This window comes from Oncorhynchus masou, chromosome 23 (assembly GCF_036934945.1).
Source record: "Oncorhynchus masou masou isolate Uvic2021 chromosome 23, UVic_Omas_1.1, whole genome shotgun sequence".
Classification (NCBI taxonomy): domain Eukaryota; kingdom Metazoa; phylum Chordata; class Actinopteri; order Salmoniformes; family Salmonidae; genus Oncorhynchus; species Oncorhynchus masou.
The window spans coordinates 20,611,694-20,630,835 of NC_088234.1; the positions used below are offsets into that span (position 1 = coordinate 20,611,694).

A 19,142-nucleotide genomic window follows, 5' to 3' on the forward strand; every position below is an offset into this window, starting at 1 on the left:
ACCAGCTGTCAGATACAGCCTTACAATAAAACAAACACGCACACAAACATGGGGAAAACCAGAGGGTCAAATAATGAACATGTACTAGGGGAATTAAAACTAGGTGTGTAAAAATCAAAGACAAAACAAATGGAAAATGAAAAGTGGTTCGGTGATGGCTAGAAGGCCGGTGACGTCGACTGCCGAATGCCGCTCGAAACAAGGAGAGGGACCGACTCTGGCGGAAGTCGTGACACTGGCTATTGAGTGTCTTATTTAAAACTATAATAGTGAAGACATCAAAACTATGAAATAGCGCATACTGAATCATGTAGTAACCAAAAAAGTGTCCAAAAAATGAAAATATATTTAATATAGCCATCCTTTTCCTTGGTGACAGCTTTGCACACTCTTGGCATTCTCTCAACCAGCTTCACCTGGAATGCTTTTCCAACAGTCTTGAAGTAGTTCCCACATTTGCTGAGCACTTGTTGGCTGCTATTCCTTCACTCTGCAGTCCAACTCATCCCAAGCCATCTCAATTGTGTTGAGGTTGGGGGATTGTGGAAGCCAGGTCATCTGATGCAACACTCCATCACTTTCCTTCTTGGTTAAATGGACCTTACGCAGCCTGAAGTGTGTTGGCTCATTGTCCTGTTGAAAAACAGAACAGGGCAAATTTGGACTCATCAGACCAAAGGACAGATTTCCACTGGTCTAATGTCCATTCCTCGTGTTTCTTGGACCAAGCAAGTCTCTTCTTCTTATTGGTGTCCTTTAGTAGTTATTAGTTTGCAGCAATTTGACCAGGAAGGCCTGATTCACGCAGTCTACTCTGAACAGTTGATGTTCAGATGTATCTGTTACTTGAACTCTGTGAAGCATTTATTTAGGCTGCAATCTGAGGTGCAGTTAACTCTAATAACTGTAATGAAATGTTCCACATTGACTGACCTCCATGCCTTAAAGTAATGATGGACTGTCATTTCTCTTTTCTTATTTGAGCTGTACTTGCCATAACATGGTCTTTTACCAAATAGGACTATCTTCCCCCTGACAACACAACTGATTGGCTTAAATGCATTAAGAAGGAAAGAAATTCCACAGATTAACTTTTAACAAGGCACACCAGTTAATTGAAATGCATTCCAAGTGACTACCTCATGAAGCTGGTTGAGAGAATGCCAAGAGTGTGCAAAGCTGTCATCAAGGCAAAGGTTTGCTACTTTGAAGAATCTCAAATATAAAATATATTTGTTTATTACTTTTTTGGTTACTACATGATTCCATATGTGTTATTTCATGGTTTTGATGTCTTCACTATTATTCTATAATGTAGAAAATAGTAAAAATAAAGAAAAACCCTTGAATGAGTAGGTGTGTCCAAACTTTTGACTGATACTGTAGACACATACAATGATTTTTAGACAGAGCCAGGTTTGGTGTGTTTTTATGGAAAAATCCAAGGTTCAGAATAGAGGAGATACACTGAACTGCCATCAAGGGATACTTGGGGATTGTGGCAACGAAGCCCTTTATCTTCTTCCCCAGAGCCAGATGAACTCGTGGATATCATTTTATATCTCTGCCTGCAGTTTGAAGGAAGCTTGCTATTTAGCATTAGCGCAGTGACTGGAAGTCTATGGTAACAGCATCTACGGTCACAGCTGCTGTTACCGTCAATGCCCAAATTGTAAATGAGGAGGGGCCGGAACAACAAATGAGCGCAAGAAGGGGGTGACCTGGGGTGCTCTGAGGTAACGGGAAAATCTGCTTTATAACAAAGCAGTGCATATCATTGTATTTGCGTCGTTGCATAGAGCATTTAGAGTAGAGGCGCTTACAGAAGATGCACAAACTTATTTTGTACTTGGGTCCAGGAAGAATTTGGTATTTTCTAAACACGTTTTATGCGATTCTACCTAATTGTATATGACTGGAAGCTTTCGCAGACCACCGCACAAATGATCGAACTGACAGGCTACTTTGACATTGACAAACGAAGAATCTGAGATCACTAAAAACCTCCTCGTCTTGAATCCATCAATAGCCTAGATGTGTGGAGACATATATTGTACAATACGAGGAGGAAATTATAGTCCTAGAAAAGCTTTCCAGTTTCACTGACTCACCCAATGATGCGCAGCTCACTCGCGGGTGATGGCCTACACTCTCGTGCTAAAAGCCTATCTCTGCTTTCACTTTGTAAAACATTGTTTTCTCAATAGGCCTATTTGGAAGTTGATAAAACATATTTTGGTGGCCTACAGTCAGATTAGAGTTTTCTCTTTTCAGCAGGAGCCATTTGCTTTCCAACCTGTGTTTTTCCCATGATTGTATTTGGAATATTGCGAAAGGCTTGTTGCATGCTGTTCACTGGCAGATATACCAAGCGTTCCTGGGCTCTATGCTTTGCTATTGGTCGACATGAACACAATCCACAGCTAAGCAATTTTTTTTAATGAAGCTATTGATCCTCTGTGGCAAAATGATTGGCTCCTGGAGTAGTATTCTGCATTATCTAACCTACTATCTGTTATTATTTAATAACAGACGGCAGTAATTCTATAACTTTGGCAAATTTATTTCACCTAATCAGAGGTGCTGCAGCTGCTCCAGCACACTACCCGCGGCTATGATTCCATAAGGGAACAAATGATGAACTGCAAAGCTGGCAAGAGAAGAGTTGCAGGCTCATGTCTAGTAGAGAAAATGATACAGGCTATAATGTTGCACAAACCGAAAGCCCAGGCTGGCACAACACTAATGAATTCTTAGAATATTAGGCACTGGCTGAAAATCAACGTTTTCAAATGGCATATTTTAGATGCAGGAAAATGAATGAGGCGGCATCTGGAATGATACTTGTTTTCATTGTCAACAGTGATTTTCTTCTCATGTAGAGGTACCGTATCCGGACAAATAGGTTCCGGAACGAAACCTTCCAGAACAGAGAGGTGCCAGATCCTGCCAAAATCCCAGAAGTATCCCTTTACAAAGAGAAAAAATAAAGTGGGAAAGGAGAAAGAAAGCGGGTTTACAGTGTTGTTAAAGATGAATTCTGCAGGTTTCACTCCGTAATGAATTCCATAGGCTTAAAGCCTCCTGTTCTCTCTCTCTCCTTCTTTCGTGCTCTTTCTTATCTTGCTCTCTCATCTCTCGCTCTCTTTATCTCTCTCACTCACCTTTCCCCTCTCTCTCAGTTTCTCTCTCAGTTTCTCTCTCAGTTTCTCTCTCACTCTTTCTGTCTTTTGCCCCTTCTCTCTCTTTCTCAGACTTTCCTTTTTCCCCTCTCTCTTTATCTCTCCATCTTTCCCTCTCTCTCTCTTCTCTCCTTCCCTCACTCTCCTTTCCCACCTCTCTCTCTCTCTCACACATTTTCCTTTCCCCCTCTCTCTTCATCTCTCTCTTCCTGGTCACTCTGACCCGCAGGTGGAACAGAGAGGCTTTGTTGTTCTTAAACTTCTGACTATCTTCCTCTCTTTCTTTTTTCACTGACGGATGGAGGTCGGGATGAAACGAGAGGAGGCTGTAATTGTGTTTTTCAAACACTGAGAATGTTTTTAGAAAGCAACAACATGTGCAGGCTGCTCTAACACGTCTCTATCTCCTTCCTTCACTCTGCCCCTCCCCCTCTACATTTCCCTCCCTTGTGTCTGTTTTGCAGTGCAGTTCAACTTGATTCCTGTGGGACTGAGGATAGTAGCCATCCAGAGCACTAAGACAGGGCTCTACATTGGGATGAACAGCGATGGATATCTCTACACCTCAGTATGGCAATCCCTTATTAATTAAGTTATGACACTATCAATACCACTTATACCGTAGTAATAACATCTGTACACGTCAGTATGGCAACCTCTTATTAATTAAGTTATGACAGTTACAGAAACCTGAATAATAGCCTACATAGTCTTGATTTCTCAAATGACTGCCTTGCCTGATTCACCAACTACTTCTCAGATAGAGTTGAGTGTGTCAAATCGGAGGGCCTGTTGTCCGGACCTCTGGCGGTCTCTATGGGGGTACCACAGGGTTCAATTCTCTAACATCACTACTCTGGACGGTTCTGACTTAGAATATGTGGACAACTACAAATACCTAGGTGTCTGGCTAGACTGTAAACTCTCCTTCTAGACTCACATTAAGGATCTCCAATCCAAAATTCAATCTTGAATTGGCTTTCTATTTCGCAACAAAGCCTCCTTCACTCATGCTGCCAAACATACCCTCGTAAAACTGACTATCCTACCGATCCTTGATTTCTGCGATGTAATTTACAAATTAGCCTCCAATACTCTACTCAGCAAACTGGATGTAGTCTATCAAAAGGCCATACGTTTTGTCACAAAGTTCCATATACTACCCACCACTGCGACCTGTATGCACTCGTTGGCTGGCCCTCACTACATATTCATCACCAAACCCACTGGCTCCAGGTCATCTACAAGTCTTTGCTAGGTAAAGCCTTGCTTTATCTCAGTTTATTGGTCACCATAGCAACACCCACCCGTAGCACACACTCCAGCTGGTATATTTCGCTGGTCATCCCCAAAGCCAAATTCCTTTGGCTGCCTTTTCTTCCAGTTCTCTGCTGCCAATGACTGGAATGAATTGCAAAAATAACTGAAGCTAAAAACTTATATCTCCCTCTCTAACTTTAGGCATTAGCTGTCAGAGCAGCTTACCAATCACTGTACCTGTTCACAGCCAATCTGTAAACAGAACACCCAACTATCTCATCCCCATATTGTTATTTATCTTCTTGTTCTTTTGCACCTCAATATCTCTACCTGCACATCATCATCTGCACATCTATCACTCCAGTGTTAATGCGAAATTGAATTATTTCGCCTCTATGGCCTATTTATTGCCTTACCTCCCTAATCTTCTACATTTGCACACACTGTACATAGATGTTTCTATTGTGTTATTGACTGTACGTTCGTTTATGTGTAACTCTGTGTTGTTGTTTTTGTTGCACTGCTTTGCTTTATCTTGGATAGGTCGCAGTTGCAAATAAGAACTTGTTCTCAACGGGCCTACCTGATTAAATAAAGGTGAAATTAAAAATAATAATTAAAAAACAGTAGGCAGGAAGTACCTGAATGTTCAACGTTGGTTTGACCAATCGGAATCTATGCTTCAAGATTGTTTTGATCACACGGACTGGGATGGGTTCCGGGTTGCCTTTGGAAACAGTATCGACATATACACTGAACTGGTAAGGGCTTCCCAAGTGGCGCAGCCATCTAAGGCACTGCTTCACAGCGTTGTTCGGATAAGGGGAGAGTTTGGCCGGCCCGGATGTCCTTGTCCCGCTGCACTCTCGTGACTTGTGGCGGGCTGGATGCATGCACCCTGACTTTGGTCAGCAGTTGTTTCCTCTGACACATTGGCATGAGTGTCTTCCGGGTTAAGCGAGCAGTGTGTTAAGAAGCTTTGCCGCTTGGCAGGATCGTATTTCAGAGAATTAATGGCTTTCGACATTCGCCTCTCCCGAGTCTGTACGGGAGATACAGTGATGGGACAAGACTGTAACCGCCAATTGGGGAGAAAAAGTGGTAAAAAACGTATAACATTTTGTATTACATTTCATCAGGAAGTGCATAGAGGATGTTGTTCTCACTGTGACGATTATAACATATTAAAACCAAAAATTGTGGATAGCTGTCATGCCCTGACCATAGAGAGCTTTTTATTCTCTATGTTGGTTAGGTCAGGGTGTGACTAGGGTGGGTCATCTAGGTGATTATATCTCTATGTTGGCCTGGTATTGTTCCCAATCAGAGGCAGCTGTTTATCGTTGTCTCTGATTGGGGATCATATTTAGGCAGCCATTTCCCCTTTGTGCTTTGTGGGATCTTGTCTAGGTATAGTTGCCTGCGAGCACTTCATTGAGCTTCCCGTTTCGTTTAACACTTTCTTTTTCTTTGAGTTTATTTTCCTAATAAAGAGGATGGAAATATACCACGCTGCATCTTGGTCCACTCCTTATAACGATTGTAACTATAGCAGCATTCATGCAAAACTGAAAGTGCGAACCACCGCATTTAACCACGGCAAGGTGGCTGGGAACATGGACATGCACAATCAGACCAGCTATAAGGCAATCAAAGGTGCAAAACGACAATACAGGGACAAAGTCGTCTCAGACAAAAGACGTATGTGACAGGGACTCCAGACAATCACGAATTATAAAGGGAAAGTCAGTCACGTTTCGGACACCGACACCTCTCTCTCGGACAAGCTTAACACCTTCGCCCACTTTGAAGAAAACACTGAGCCGCGAAAACACAAGCCACCGCTTCTAACGAGGACAGTGAGATCTCGTTCTCTGTGGCCGAGGTGAGTAAGACATTTAAGCGTGTTAAACCTCACAGTGCTGGCGGCCCAGACAGCATCCCAACCCTCAGTGTATGTGCAGACCAGCTGGCTGGAGTGTTTACGGACATTGAATCTCGCCCTATCCACCATTGTTCCTGTACCCAAGAAAGCGAAGATAACTAAACTAAATCGCCCCTAAGCACTCCCTTCTGTCATCATGAAATGCTTTGAGAGGCTAGTTATTTTAAGGATCATATAACCTCCACCCTACCTGACACCCTAGACCAACTACAATTGCATACCTCCCCAACAGATCCATGGATGATGCAAACGCCATCGCACTCCACACTGAAATAACTGTAAAAATGCTGTTGATCGATTACAGCTCAGCTTTCAACACCATAGTGCCCTCCAAGCACTAATCTCTGGGCCCTAGGTCTGAATCCATGTGGTCTGAATCCCTCCCTGTGTCCTGGACTTCCTGACGGGCTGACCCCAAGTGGTGAAGGTAGAAAACAACACCTCCGCCACGCTGATCCTCAACACGTAGGTCCTTAAAGGGTGAGTGCTCAGCCTCCTGCTGTACTCCCTATTCACCCATTACTGCATGGCCACGCACATCTCCAACTCAATCATCAAGTTTGCTGATGACACAACAGTGATAAGCCTGATTATCAACAATGACGAGACAGTCCTCAGGTTAGGAGGTGAGGGCCCTGGCGGAGTGGTTCCAGGACACAACCACTCCATCAACGACAACAAGACTAAGGAGCGGATCGTGGACTTCAGGAGACAACAGGGAGAAACAGAGAGAAAACAGAGAGAAAACGCCCCAAGCCACATCAACTGCTCAACCAAATTTGGCTTGGCTGTCCTCGGCTTAGCTGCCAGCGATTACAGCCTTGAGTGTTCTTGGGTATGACTCTACAAGCTTGGCACAACTCTATTTGTGGAGTTTCTCCCATTCTCTGCAGATCCTCTCAAGCTCTGTCAGGTTGGATGGGGAGCGTTGCTGCACAGATATCGTCGCACACAGCCACTCCTACATTGTCTTGGCTGTATGCTTATGGTTGTTGTCCTGTTGAAAGGTGAATCTTTGCCCCAGTCTGAGATTCTGAGTGCTCTGGAGCAGGTTTTCATCAAGGATCTCTGTACTTTGCTCGGTTAATCTTTCCCTTGATCCTGACTAGTCTCCCAGTCCCTGCTGCTGAAAAACATCCCCACAGGATGATGCTGCCACCACCATGCTTCATCATTGGAATAGTGCTAGGTTTCCTCCAGATGTGACATTTGCCATTCAGGCCAGATAGTCTTGTTTCTCATGGTCTGAGAGTCTTCAGATGTCTTTTGGCAAACTCCAAGCAGGCTGGCATGTGCTTTTTACTGAGGAATGACCTCCATCTGGCCACTCTGCCATAAAGGCCTGATTGGTGGAGTGCTTCAGAAATGGTTGTCCTTCTGGATAGTTCTCCCATCTCAAACAGATTAACTCTTGAGCTCTGTCAGAGTGACCATCGGGTTCTTGGTCACCTCCCTGATCAAGGCCATTTCCTCTCTAGGAAGAGTCTTGGCGGTTCCAGACTTCTTCCATTTAAGATTGATGGAAGCCATGGTGTTCTTGGGAACCTTCAGTGCTGCAGACTTCCCCATATCTGTGCCTCGACACAATCCTGTCTCAGAGCTCTAAGGACAATTCCTTCAACCTCAATCAATCTTGCATGCTTTTTCAAACAGCTGTAATTGAATATGCATTTGTAAATCAAGTCCTTTCTTGAGTTGGGCTCTGGGATGTAACAACCGTTGAGCTTATGGTTGATTGTGGGGGAAAGGCTTTGTTTGTGTGTGTGTGTGTGTGTGTGTGTGTGTGTGTGTGTGTGTGTGTGTGTGTGTGTGTGTGTGTGTGTGTGTGTGTGTGTGTGTATCCCACATCTACTGCTAAGGGGTAAGGATGTTAGGGAACATATCGGATGAATCACAATAATTGTTAGTTTGACAAAAATGTAATGCAATGGCAATCCTGGTTATAGGTAACAATCCTTTGCATGAACTGTTGACATTATTACTCGTATTAATTGTTAATGATGGAAAAAAAGACATGTAAGAGTTTTGAATATGCACTACTGTTCAAAAGTTTGAGGACACTTAGAAAGTGGGGCGGCAGGGTAGCCTAGTGGTTAGAGCGTTGGACTAGTAACCGAAAGGTTGCAAATTCAAACCCCCGAGCTGACAAGGTACAAATCTGTCGTTCTGCCCCTGAACAGGCAGTTAACCCACTGTTCCTAGGCCGTCATTGAAAATAAGAATCTGTTCTTAACTGACTTGCCTAGTTAAATAAAGGTAAAATTAAAAATTAAATTAAATTAAAAAGGTCCTTATTTTTTAAAGAAAAACACATTTTTTGTCCATTAAAATAACATCAAATTGATTAGAAATACTGTGTAGACATTGTTAATGTTGTAAATAAGTATTGTAGCTGGAAACAACATATTTTTTTGGAATATCTACATGAGCGTACAGAGGCCCATTATCATCAACCATCACTCCTGTGTTCCAATGGCACGTTGTGTTAGCTAATACAAGTGTATCATTTTAAAAGGCTAACTGATCGTTAGAAAACCTTTTTGCAATGATGTTAGCACAGCTGAATACTGTTGGATTAAAGAAGATATAAAACTGGCCTTCTTTAGACTAGTTGAGTATCTGGAGCATCAGCATTTGTGCGTTTGATTACAGGCTCAAAATGGCTAGAAACAAAGAATGTTCTTTTGAAACTCATCAGTCTATTCTTGTTCTGAGAAATAAAGGCTATTCCATGTGAGAAATTGCCAAGAAACTGAAGATCTCGTACAATGCTTTGTACTACTCTATTCACAGAACAGCGCAAACTGTCTCTAACCAGAATAGAAAGAGGAGTGGGAGGCCCCGGTGCACAATTGAGCAAGAGGACAAGTACATGAGAGTGTCTCATTTGAGAAACAAATGCCTCACAAGTCTCAACTGGCAGCTCATTAAATAGTACCTGCAAAACACCAGTCTCAACATCAACAGTGAGGAGTCAACTCCGGGATGCTGGCCTTCTAGGCAGAGTTGGAACGAAAAAGCCATATCTCAGACTGGCCAATAAAAACAAAAGATTAGGATGGGCAAAATAACACAGACAGAGGAACTCAGCCTAAAAGGCCAGCATCACCCTGACTAACTTCTTTGGGACTGGGGGGCAGTATTGAGTAGCTTGGATGAATAAGGTGCCCAGAGTAAACTGCCTGCTACTCAGGCCCAAAAGCTAGAATATGCATATAATTAGTGGAAATGGATAGAAAACACTCTGAAGTTTGTAAAACTGATTGAATGATGTCTATGAGTATAACAGAACTCATATGGCAGGCAAAAACCAACCAGACAAAATCCAACCAGGAAGTGCAAAATCTGAGGATTTTAGTTTTTTGCCTATCCAATATACAGTGTCTGTGGGGTCATATTGCACTTCCTAAGGCTTCCACTAGATGTCAACAGTCTTTAGAACCTTGTTTCAGGAATCTACTATGAAGGGGGAGCGAATAGGAGCTGTTTGACGAAGAGGTCTGGCAGAATGCCATGAGCTAAGTCAAGTGCGTGGCCGTGAGAGCGAGCTGCATTCCTTTTAATTTCCAAAGACAAAGGAATTGTCCGGTTGTAACTTTATTGAAGATTTATGATAAAACATCCTAAAGATTGATTCTATACATCGTTTCACATGTTTCTACAAACTGTAATGTAACTTGTTTGACTTTTCGTCTGAACTAATTGCTCACACATTGTGCATTTGGATTACTGGGCTAAACGAGCGAACAAAAAGGAGGTATTTGGACATAAATTATGGACTTTATCGAACAAAACAAACATTTATTGTGGAACTGGGATTCCTGGGAGTGCTTTCCGTTGAAGATCATCAAAGATAAGTGAATATTTATAACGCTATTTCTGAGTTTTGTGACTCCTCTCCTCGGTTGGAAAATTGCTGTGTGCAGGGTGTGCTTTCGCCGTAAAGCCTTTTTGAAATCTGACACAGCGGTTGCATTAACAAGAAGTGTATCTTTAAAATGGTGTATAATACTTGTATGTTTGAGGAATTGTAATTATGAGATTTCTGTTGTTTTGAATTTGGCACCCTACAATTTCACTGGCTGTTGGCGAGGTGGGAGGCTAGCGTCCCACATATCCCAGAGAGGTTTAACTTGTTAGTCATATCCCAATATATTTGCTTATGATCTTGCCTGCACCTAGCAAACAGTTATTTAAATGATATGAGAACAAAAATATGATTTTGGGGGGCAACTGCAAGCCAGACAAAATTAAACGGCCGTATTTATAAAATGAATATGAATTCAGAGGGCAGAAATTATTAAATATTAAAGCATTAGACCTCTCACTAATGGGTTTAGTCATACAAAAGTTATACTTAAATACAAACTGGTTATCTAACAACTTCATAAGAATGCCTCACCCCATATTCAAGAATGGCCTTTTTCCCTTTATTCAGATTACAAAATCACACTCCCAAATAATCTCCCAAATATCGCTCTTTTATAGAAAGTTGATTGCAATTTCAATTTCATCCACCAGAAAAAAACTACTAATACAAATAATACAACAAATATTGTGGTTAAACTGAAATATAATAAAATATTTTACAAAATGTTTAAAAAAGGTATAATCGGTATAATAGTCGTAAATAGGGGCTGGTGGAGTAATGTCACACATGCAGCTAACAAAAATATATGGAAATGTCTGCCCTACCCAGAATTACAACCAATCAATTGCACAAAACGAATTGCAGTATTACTGCAAAAATAGAAGAGGAAAGTGGAAGGGGGAAAAGTATGGAACTTGTCTGTCGGCCCTGCATTAAAGACAATAATTGGTTAAACAAAATTGTGATAAATAAAAAGTATACCAGTTTCATTTAAGTACCAAAAAATATACAGCTGTGCCATATAGATTGCAAAATAGTTGGGAAGAGTGTTACGTTCGTCATTTGAATGAGGAGACCAAGGTGCAGTGTGGTAGGCAAACATCTTAAACATGGTTTATGAACTGATACGCAAAACAACACCAGATTCAAAACTTTGAATTTTTCAATTTAAATTATTATCCAAAATTCTTGCAACCAATAGAATGCTATATATATGGGGAATACAATCTTCCCTGCACTGCAGATTTTGCCGTGTAGAGACATTTTCATTAGATCATTTGTTTTTGGTATAATTTGTTTTGGTTCATAAGTAGCTTGTTTTTGGTCACAGGTGCAGGAATTGCTGAAGAATTGCAACATTTACCTGGAGCTAACTCTGCAGATAGCACTTGTCAGGACTCTCGCTCCTGGGTGAGTATCAAAGATAACCCCCCTCTCTCCCACCAGAGAGAAAGAGGGGGAGTGGAGCCGGTTGTGGGGGAGTGGAGGGGGAGTGGAGCCGATCCAAACAATAAATCCTGTCAAACATTTATTGTTTTGTGATATCATTAACCTCTTACACTTATGGTGGCGCTATTTCATTTTTGGAAGAAAAACGTTCCCGTTTTAAACAAGATATTTTGTCACAAAAAGATGCTCGACTATGCATATAATTGCTACTGTTCGAAAGAAAACACTCTGACGTGTCCAGAAATACAAATATCTTCTCTGTGCGTGCCCTTTAACGTGAGCTTCAGGCAAAACCAAGATGACTTGGCATCCAGGAAATGACAAGGATTTTTGAGGCTCTGTCTTTCATGATCTCCTTATATGGCTGTGAACGCAAGAGGAATGAGTCTGCCCTTTCTGTCGTTTCCCCAAGGTGTCTGCAGCATTGTGACGTATTTGTAGGCAGATCGTTGGAAGATTGACCATAAGAGACCACATTTACCACGTGTCCGCCCGGTGTCCTGCGCCGAAATTGGTGCGCAAAAGTCACCTGCCAGTATTTTTCCATGGGGCACAGAGAGAGAAGCAAGCTTCCACGAACTGCATGTCAATGAAGAGATATGTGAAAAAACACCTTGAGGATTGATTCCAAACAACGTTTGCCATGTTTCGGTCGATATTATGTAGTTAATCCGGAAAAAGTTTCACGTTGTAGGTGACTGCATTTTCGGTTCGTTTCGGTAGCCAGGCGCAATGTAGAAAACGGAACGATTTCTCCTACACACAGACGCTTTCAGGAAACACTGCGCATTTGGTATGTGGCTGGGAGTCTCATTGAAAACATCAGAAGCTCTTCAAAGGTAAATGATTTTATTTATTTGGTTATCTGGCTTTTGTGAAAATGTTGCGTGCTACATGCTACACAAAATGCTATGCTAGCTTTGCATACTCTTACACAAATTAGTCAATTTCTATGGTTCAAAAGCATATTTTGAAAATCTGAGATGACAGTGTTGTTAAGAAAAGGCTAAGCTTGAGAGCAAACGCATTATTTAAATTTTATTTGCGATTTTCAGAAATCGTTAACGTTGCGTTATGCTAATGAGCCTGAGGCTTAGTCACAATCCCGGATCCGGGATGGGGAGTTTCAAGATTAAGGACGGTACAACTAAATATCTGTAACTCTACAAATGTTTACGTCCCAGTTTTCAGAAATACATCTAAATGTTGTAAAACATATGACTACATATGAAACTATTTGATGAAGGGTGATTTTAGCCTTCTAAATTAGATAATTGTTTTTCATAGAAACTTTGCTAAGTCAGTAACCATACCCACGTGAGCACAGACATTGTGGCAATGTGATGGAACCGCCCTCCAAGGCGAGTGCATTAAAGGACTCGCTGAAGAATTAAAATATTAGATCAGAAAGCGTGACACTTTGGCTACACATTGAAATGGTTGCAATTTAAATACAGACCAGCGTGACTGGCAACGTGAGCTGAATGTCACAAAATGGTAACCCCTCTGAAACTCAACAGAGAAGAAGAAGACTAGACTAAGATATGCACCACCTGCAGCTCTGCATATCACGTAGTCTAGGAAACTTGACCAAAGATGAGAAAATAAGAATCTTTCCCTCTCAAAACTGTGCGGTATCCATCTGACTAACACTCAATGAAGCCTACTACAACTGAGGACATTGAGACCTCTGGTGGACAACCAGAGATTACACAACCAGGGACTTCTGTCGAACTGACTCCCCATAGACTGGGCGATTTCAACAGAGAGACAACAGACATACAAGCGTAAATAAACTCAGCAAAAAAAGAAACATTGTCTCACTGTCAACTGCGTTTATTTTCAGCAAACTTAACATGTGTAAGTATTTGTATGAACATAACAAGATTCAACAACTGAGACATAAGCTGAACAAGTTCCACAGACATGTGACAAACAGAAATGGAATAATGTGTCCCTGAACAAAGGGCGGGGGGGGGGGCAAAATCAAAAGTAACAGTCCGTATCTGGCAGCTGCATTAAGTACTGCAGTGCATCTGCTCCTCATGGACTGCACCAGATTTGCCAGTTATTGCTGTGAGATGTTGCCCCACTCTTCCATCAAGGCACCTGCAAGTTCCTGGACATTTCTGGCATTTTATTTCACATTTACTTAACCAGGTAGGCCAGTTAAGAACAAGTTCTCATTTACAACTGTGACCTGGCCAAGATAAAGCAAAGCAGTTTGACACAAACAACAAAACACAGAGTTACACATGGAATAATCCAACATACAGTCAATAAATCAGTAGAAAAAGTCTGTACAGTGTTTTCAAATGGGGTGAGGAGGTAAGACAATAAATAGGCCATAGTAGGGAAGTAATTGCAACTTAGCAAATGAAACACTGGAGTGATAGATGTGCAGATGATGATATGCAAGTAGAAATACTGCTGTGCAATAGAGCAAAAAAAGTTAATAAAAACAATATGTGGATGAGGTAGGTAGATTGGATGGGCTATTTACAGATGGGCTCTGTACAGCTGCAGCGATCGGTAAGCTGCTCAGATAGCTGATGCTTTAAGTTAGAGAGGGAGATATAAATCTTCAGCTTCAGCGATTTTTGCAATTCATTCCAGTCATTGGCAGCAGAGAACTGGAAGGAAAGGCGACCAATGAGGTGTTGGCTTTGGGAATGACAAGTGAGAAGTAGCCACCCTTTGCCTTGATGACAGCTTTAAACACATTGGCATTCTTTTGACAAGCTTCATGAGGTAGTCACCTGGAATACATTTCAATGAATCTGTATGCCTTGTTAAAAGTTAATTTGTGGAATTTCTTTCGTTCTTAATGAGTTTGAGCAAATCGGTTGTGTTGTGACAAGGTAATTCAAGTCAAATCAAATTGTATTGGTCACATACACATGTTTAGCAGATGTCAAAAGGACGATAGTCATTTAGTTCAGTTACCTTTCCTTTATTGGGTACAGGAAGAATGGTGGACATCTTGAAGCATGTGGGGAGAGCAGACTGGGATAGGGAGTGTCGTGTCTTTACTATCATTAACTGAAGACATAGTTGTTATCAAAGATTCTTTGTAATTAGCATTACGCGATTATACTGATTTATCATGTAACTTTAATTACTAGGAAGTCGGGGCATCAAGGAAAAATATTCAGATTACATAATTTCCTAAAATAACTTTTCAGATATATTATCTGAGCAATTAGTCTTCGAATTAATTAATTATTTACTTCACGTTAGTCTCATTCCAAACATCATAAATTGTTGGTGATCTGCACGAACCCAGTCTTCACTATGAGTCATCCATACATCAATTGTCTTAAATAATTTATTTATTACTAACTAAGTAATTCACAGAAATGCATAGACAAACGAACTCAAATCAAGGTAAATGTGGTTACATGAAATGAGAATGTGCCCTAGTGGGCTAAACCGGTATGGTGGCGTGTTAGACAAAAGGGGAAGTGGGGGTTGACTAAGAAGTCACTACAAAGTGATAATTATAACAATTGAACGCTCACTCATTCGGGAACAATTGCAATCAATATATATATATTTACGCTCAGCGTGTCGTCTTGATCACTGGTGTAAAGTTCATTTCTTATATTGGATAGTTCAGGGTGACATTTGTTCGTTTCGTTATAGAATGGATGTTTCGGCGGTTGTCATTCTTCGCGTTCAATGACACTGAATTCCTAGCTGCAGACTAGTAATTAATATCAAAGACTTGTTCTTATTCTGTCGGTATCGATAGTCTAAGAGTTTAACCACGTGGTATGGTTAAAAGATTCAGCAAGGGACTACAACCTTTGTACTTTCCTAATTGAGAAAAACATGGTCTGCAACCTTTAGCCATCTCGTAAATGAGGTAAGGTCGGTTCTGCTGATCAAAAACCCGAGTGGGGGTTTTATTCGGAAGGCAGAAAAGGGCTGTCCCAGGACGCCTGACCCTAACTGGGCTCAGGGGCAGTCCTCTGATTTAGTTAACTCAAATCCCCTTTTTGAGTTTTCCTTCATTGAACAGTCCAAACTCATATTACACAATTTTACAAACAGTATCATACTCACTCATTCATCTTATACAACAATTAGGTGTAAACCTCATATATGAGGATATTATATAAACAGCGTTATGGTAATGTGGCCACACTGTCTCCCATAAGCTTCCCCAAGTTGTGACAAACGGACCATTTCGTAGCTGGATTCTTCACCGATCTTTTATACTTTCTCCGGAACATGAAATTTGTTCATACCTCAAGTTCTGTGAGGTGGAAGGAATTGCTTTGTTCTCTATTAAAATTTACTCTGAGGAGATCCTCAGGAATTCACGACGTCTCTCTGACCACAGCAACCTAGTTGAAGGAGGCAAGGGGGAGGCAGGGAGAGGGGGGTGGGGCTTGCTATACCCAAAGAGGCCAACGTCATGACAGGAGCGATTGAATATGTTCGTAAAAACTCCAGTCAGTTACCTCTGCTCCAGAAGTCAAGTTCATTAGAATTAACTGCACCTCAGATTGCAACCCAAATAAATGCTTTGAAGAGTTCAAGTAACAGACACGTCTCAACATCAAGTGTTCAGAGGAGACTGTGTGAATCAGCCCTTCATGGTTGAATTGCTGCAAAGAACCACTACTAAATGACACCAATAATAAGAAGAGACTTGCTTGGGCCAAGAAACTCGAACAATAGACATTTGCAGGTGGAAATCTGTCCTATGGTCTGATGAGTCCAAATTTGAGATTTTTGGTCCCAGCCACCGTGTCTCTGTGAGACGCAGAGTAGGTGAATGGATGATCTCAACATGTGTGGTTCCCACCATGAAGCATGGAGGAGGTGCGATGGTGTGGAGTTGCTTTGCTTTGCTGGTGACAGTATCAGTGATTTATTTAAAATTCACAATTAAGCAGCATGGCTACCACAGCATCTGGTTTGCAATGACCAAAAAAAACCACCTCCAGGCTGTGTAAGGGCTATTTGACCAAGAAAGAGTTTGATGGAGTGCTGCATCAGATGACCTGGCCTCCACAATCATCCGACCTCAACCCAATTGAGGTGAGTTGGATCGCGGAGTAAAGGAAAAGCAGCCAACATGTGCTTAGCATATGTGGGAACTCCTTCGACTGTTGGAAAAGCATTCCAGTTGAAGCTGGTTGATAAAATTCCAAAAGTTTGCAAAGCTGTCATCAAGGCAAAGGGTGAAGAATCTGAAATATCAAATATATGTGTCACGCTCTGACCTTAGATATCTCTGTTTTCTTTATATTTTGGTTAGATCATGGTGTGACTAAGGTGGGTACGCTAGTTTTTGTATTGTCTAGGATTTTTGTATGTCTAGGGTTGTTGTAGGTCTAGGGGTTTTTGTATTTCTATGTTGGCCTGATATGGTTCTCAATCAGAGACAGCGTTTATCGTTTCTCTGATTGGGGATCATATTTAGGTAGCCATTTCCCTTTTGTGTTTCGTGAGATCTTAGTTGACTGTAGTTGGTCTTAGTTGACTGTCAGCACTATTGTGTATAGCGTCACGTTTTGTTTGTTCTTTATTGTTTGGTTTAGTGAGTTTCAGTTGATTAAAATATGTGGAACTCTACACACGCTGCGCCTTGGTCTCATTCATACGACGGACGTGACAATATGTTGATTTGTTTAACACTTTTTTGGTTACTACATTATTCCGTATGTGTTATTTCATAGTTTGGATGTCTTCACTATATTCTACAATATAGAAAATCGTTTTAAAAAATGGAAAAAAAGGAGGTGTGTCCAAACTTTTGACTGATACTGTATTCCAGACTCTGACATTGCTCGTTTCGAAATGTCGCGATTTCTTTCTTTTTATTTTGGGGGATTTGTGTGTATTGTTTTGTATCGTTAGGTATTACTACAACGTTGGAGCTAGAAACATAAGCATTTTGCTGCACCTTCAACAACATCGGCAAAATTTGTGTTTACACGACCAATCAAATTTGATTCGATTAGCATACAACCGTGTCAGTCAGTACGCCTAACAAAGTAACAACACGTGGCTATAACATGTATCTCCCATTGTTTAATGTACTATCTATCATGATATCAGATCCACAGAGATAATATACTTTCAATAATGCAGTTCCTGATCAGAGAAAAAAAAAATCCGGTCCTGCATAATTGAAAGTCTATTATCTCTGTGGATCTCATCATGTTGAACAGTCAAAGATACGGTATTCAGTGCCACTACCAATCTGACATAGTCTAATGCACAGCGCCTATGCATCCCAAATGGCACCCTATTCCCTATCACTATATATGGAATAGGGTGCCATTTGGGACGCATCCACATTGTACTGGTATACAACTCTCTTATTTCACCTTGATGGGGGAGTGGGAGTGGAGAGGTAGACCGAGAGAAAGTAGAGCACTTTTCTAGTCTGCTGTGTAGTTCTGATTAAGGTAGCTCTGCACGTTCACTTGGAAGTCGACATTCTGCCTGCAGGACCTGAGGTATAGAGAGGAATAGCGTGGCATGAAGTTTTTTAACACCGGCTTTCCGATGTGTCAATCTGCACACACACATTTTGATACACAAATACACATGAACGCAGGTATGAAAAAAACACACATGCACGCATGTGCGAATGCACATATGCACACACAAACACACACATACACAGAGAGAGAGAGACAGAGAGAGAGACAGAGAGAGTGAGCGAGAGAGAGCACAGATGTAGAGGATATACTTACACAGGCATTCTCTCCAGACAGAAGAAAGGTGACCCATTTTCGTAGGGGGAATGAACCACAGAAGACAGCGAGAGAGAAGAAAAGGTCATAGAGAAAATCCCTTTGAGCAGCTTGGTCTCATAGACTAGACGTAACATTATACATGTAAATCTGGGACACTCAAACTAACATGATTTGTTACATTTGGTATGGTTACATAAGACAGAAAAGGTTACTTAAGGAGAATATGAACAGAGGGTAATTGGTCAGGGTGTATCGGTATTTGGTGTTTATTAGGACTCCCATAAGCTGCTGCAAAAGCATCAGCTACTCTTCCTGGGGTCCACATGAAAGATGGGCGCATAACCCGAATGTCTAGCAACCCAAAGCAGACAACATTTTAGCTAATTAGCAACTACTTATTACTTTTTTAGCTTCTTGCAACTACTTAACTTGTTAGCGAACGCTAACCTTAACCCTAACCACAACCCCTAACTCATAGCCTAGCTAACATTTGCCACCTAGCTAACATTCGTGTTAGCCACCTAGCTAATGTTAGCCACAAACAAATTGGAATTTGTAACACGTCATACTTTTGAAAATGCATACTAATTGCAATTTATAACATATCATACAAATTGTAATATCATACAAAATGGATGATCGACATCCACAAATGTGGTAACTTAGCATACTAATCGGAGTGTCCCAGTTTACTATGATATGTCTACACCTAA

The 19,142-nt window shown here is 41.3% G+C and overlaps 1 protein-coding gene across 4 annotated transcripts in view; it reads left to right on the forward strand.

Annotated features, from left to right (window-relative positions):
* The window catches only part of LOC135509937 (fibroblast growth factor 11-like), a 142,649-nt gene that overhangs the window by 94,816 nt on the left and 28,691 nt on the right, over positions 1-19,142 (forward strand). For all 4 annotated transcript variants that reach the window (XM_064930756.1, XM_064930758.1, XM_064930759.1 and 1 more), the window contains one exon: positions 3,647-3,750. In XM_064930756.1, the coding sequence (XP_064786828.1) occupies positions 3,647-3,750 (104 nt within the window). The remainder of the gene's footprint in view (positions 1-3,646; positions 3,751-19,142) is intronic.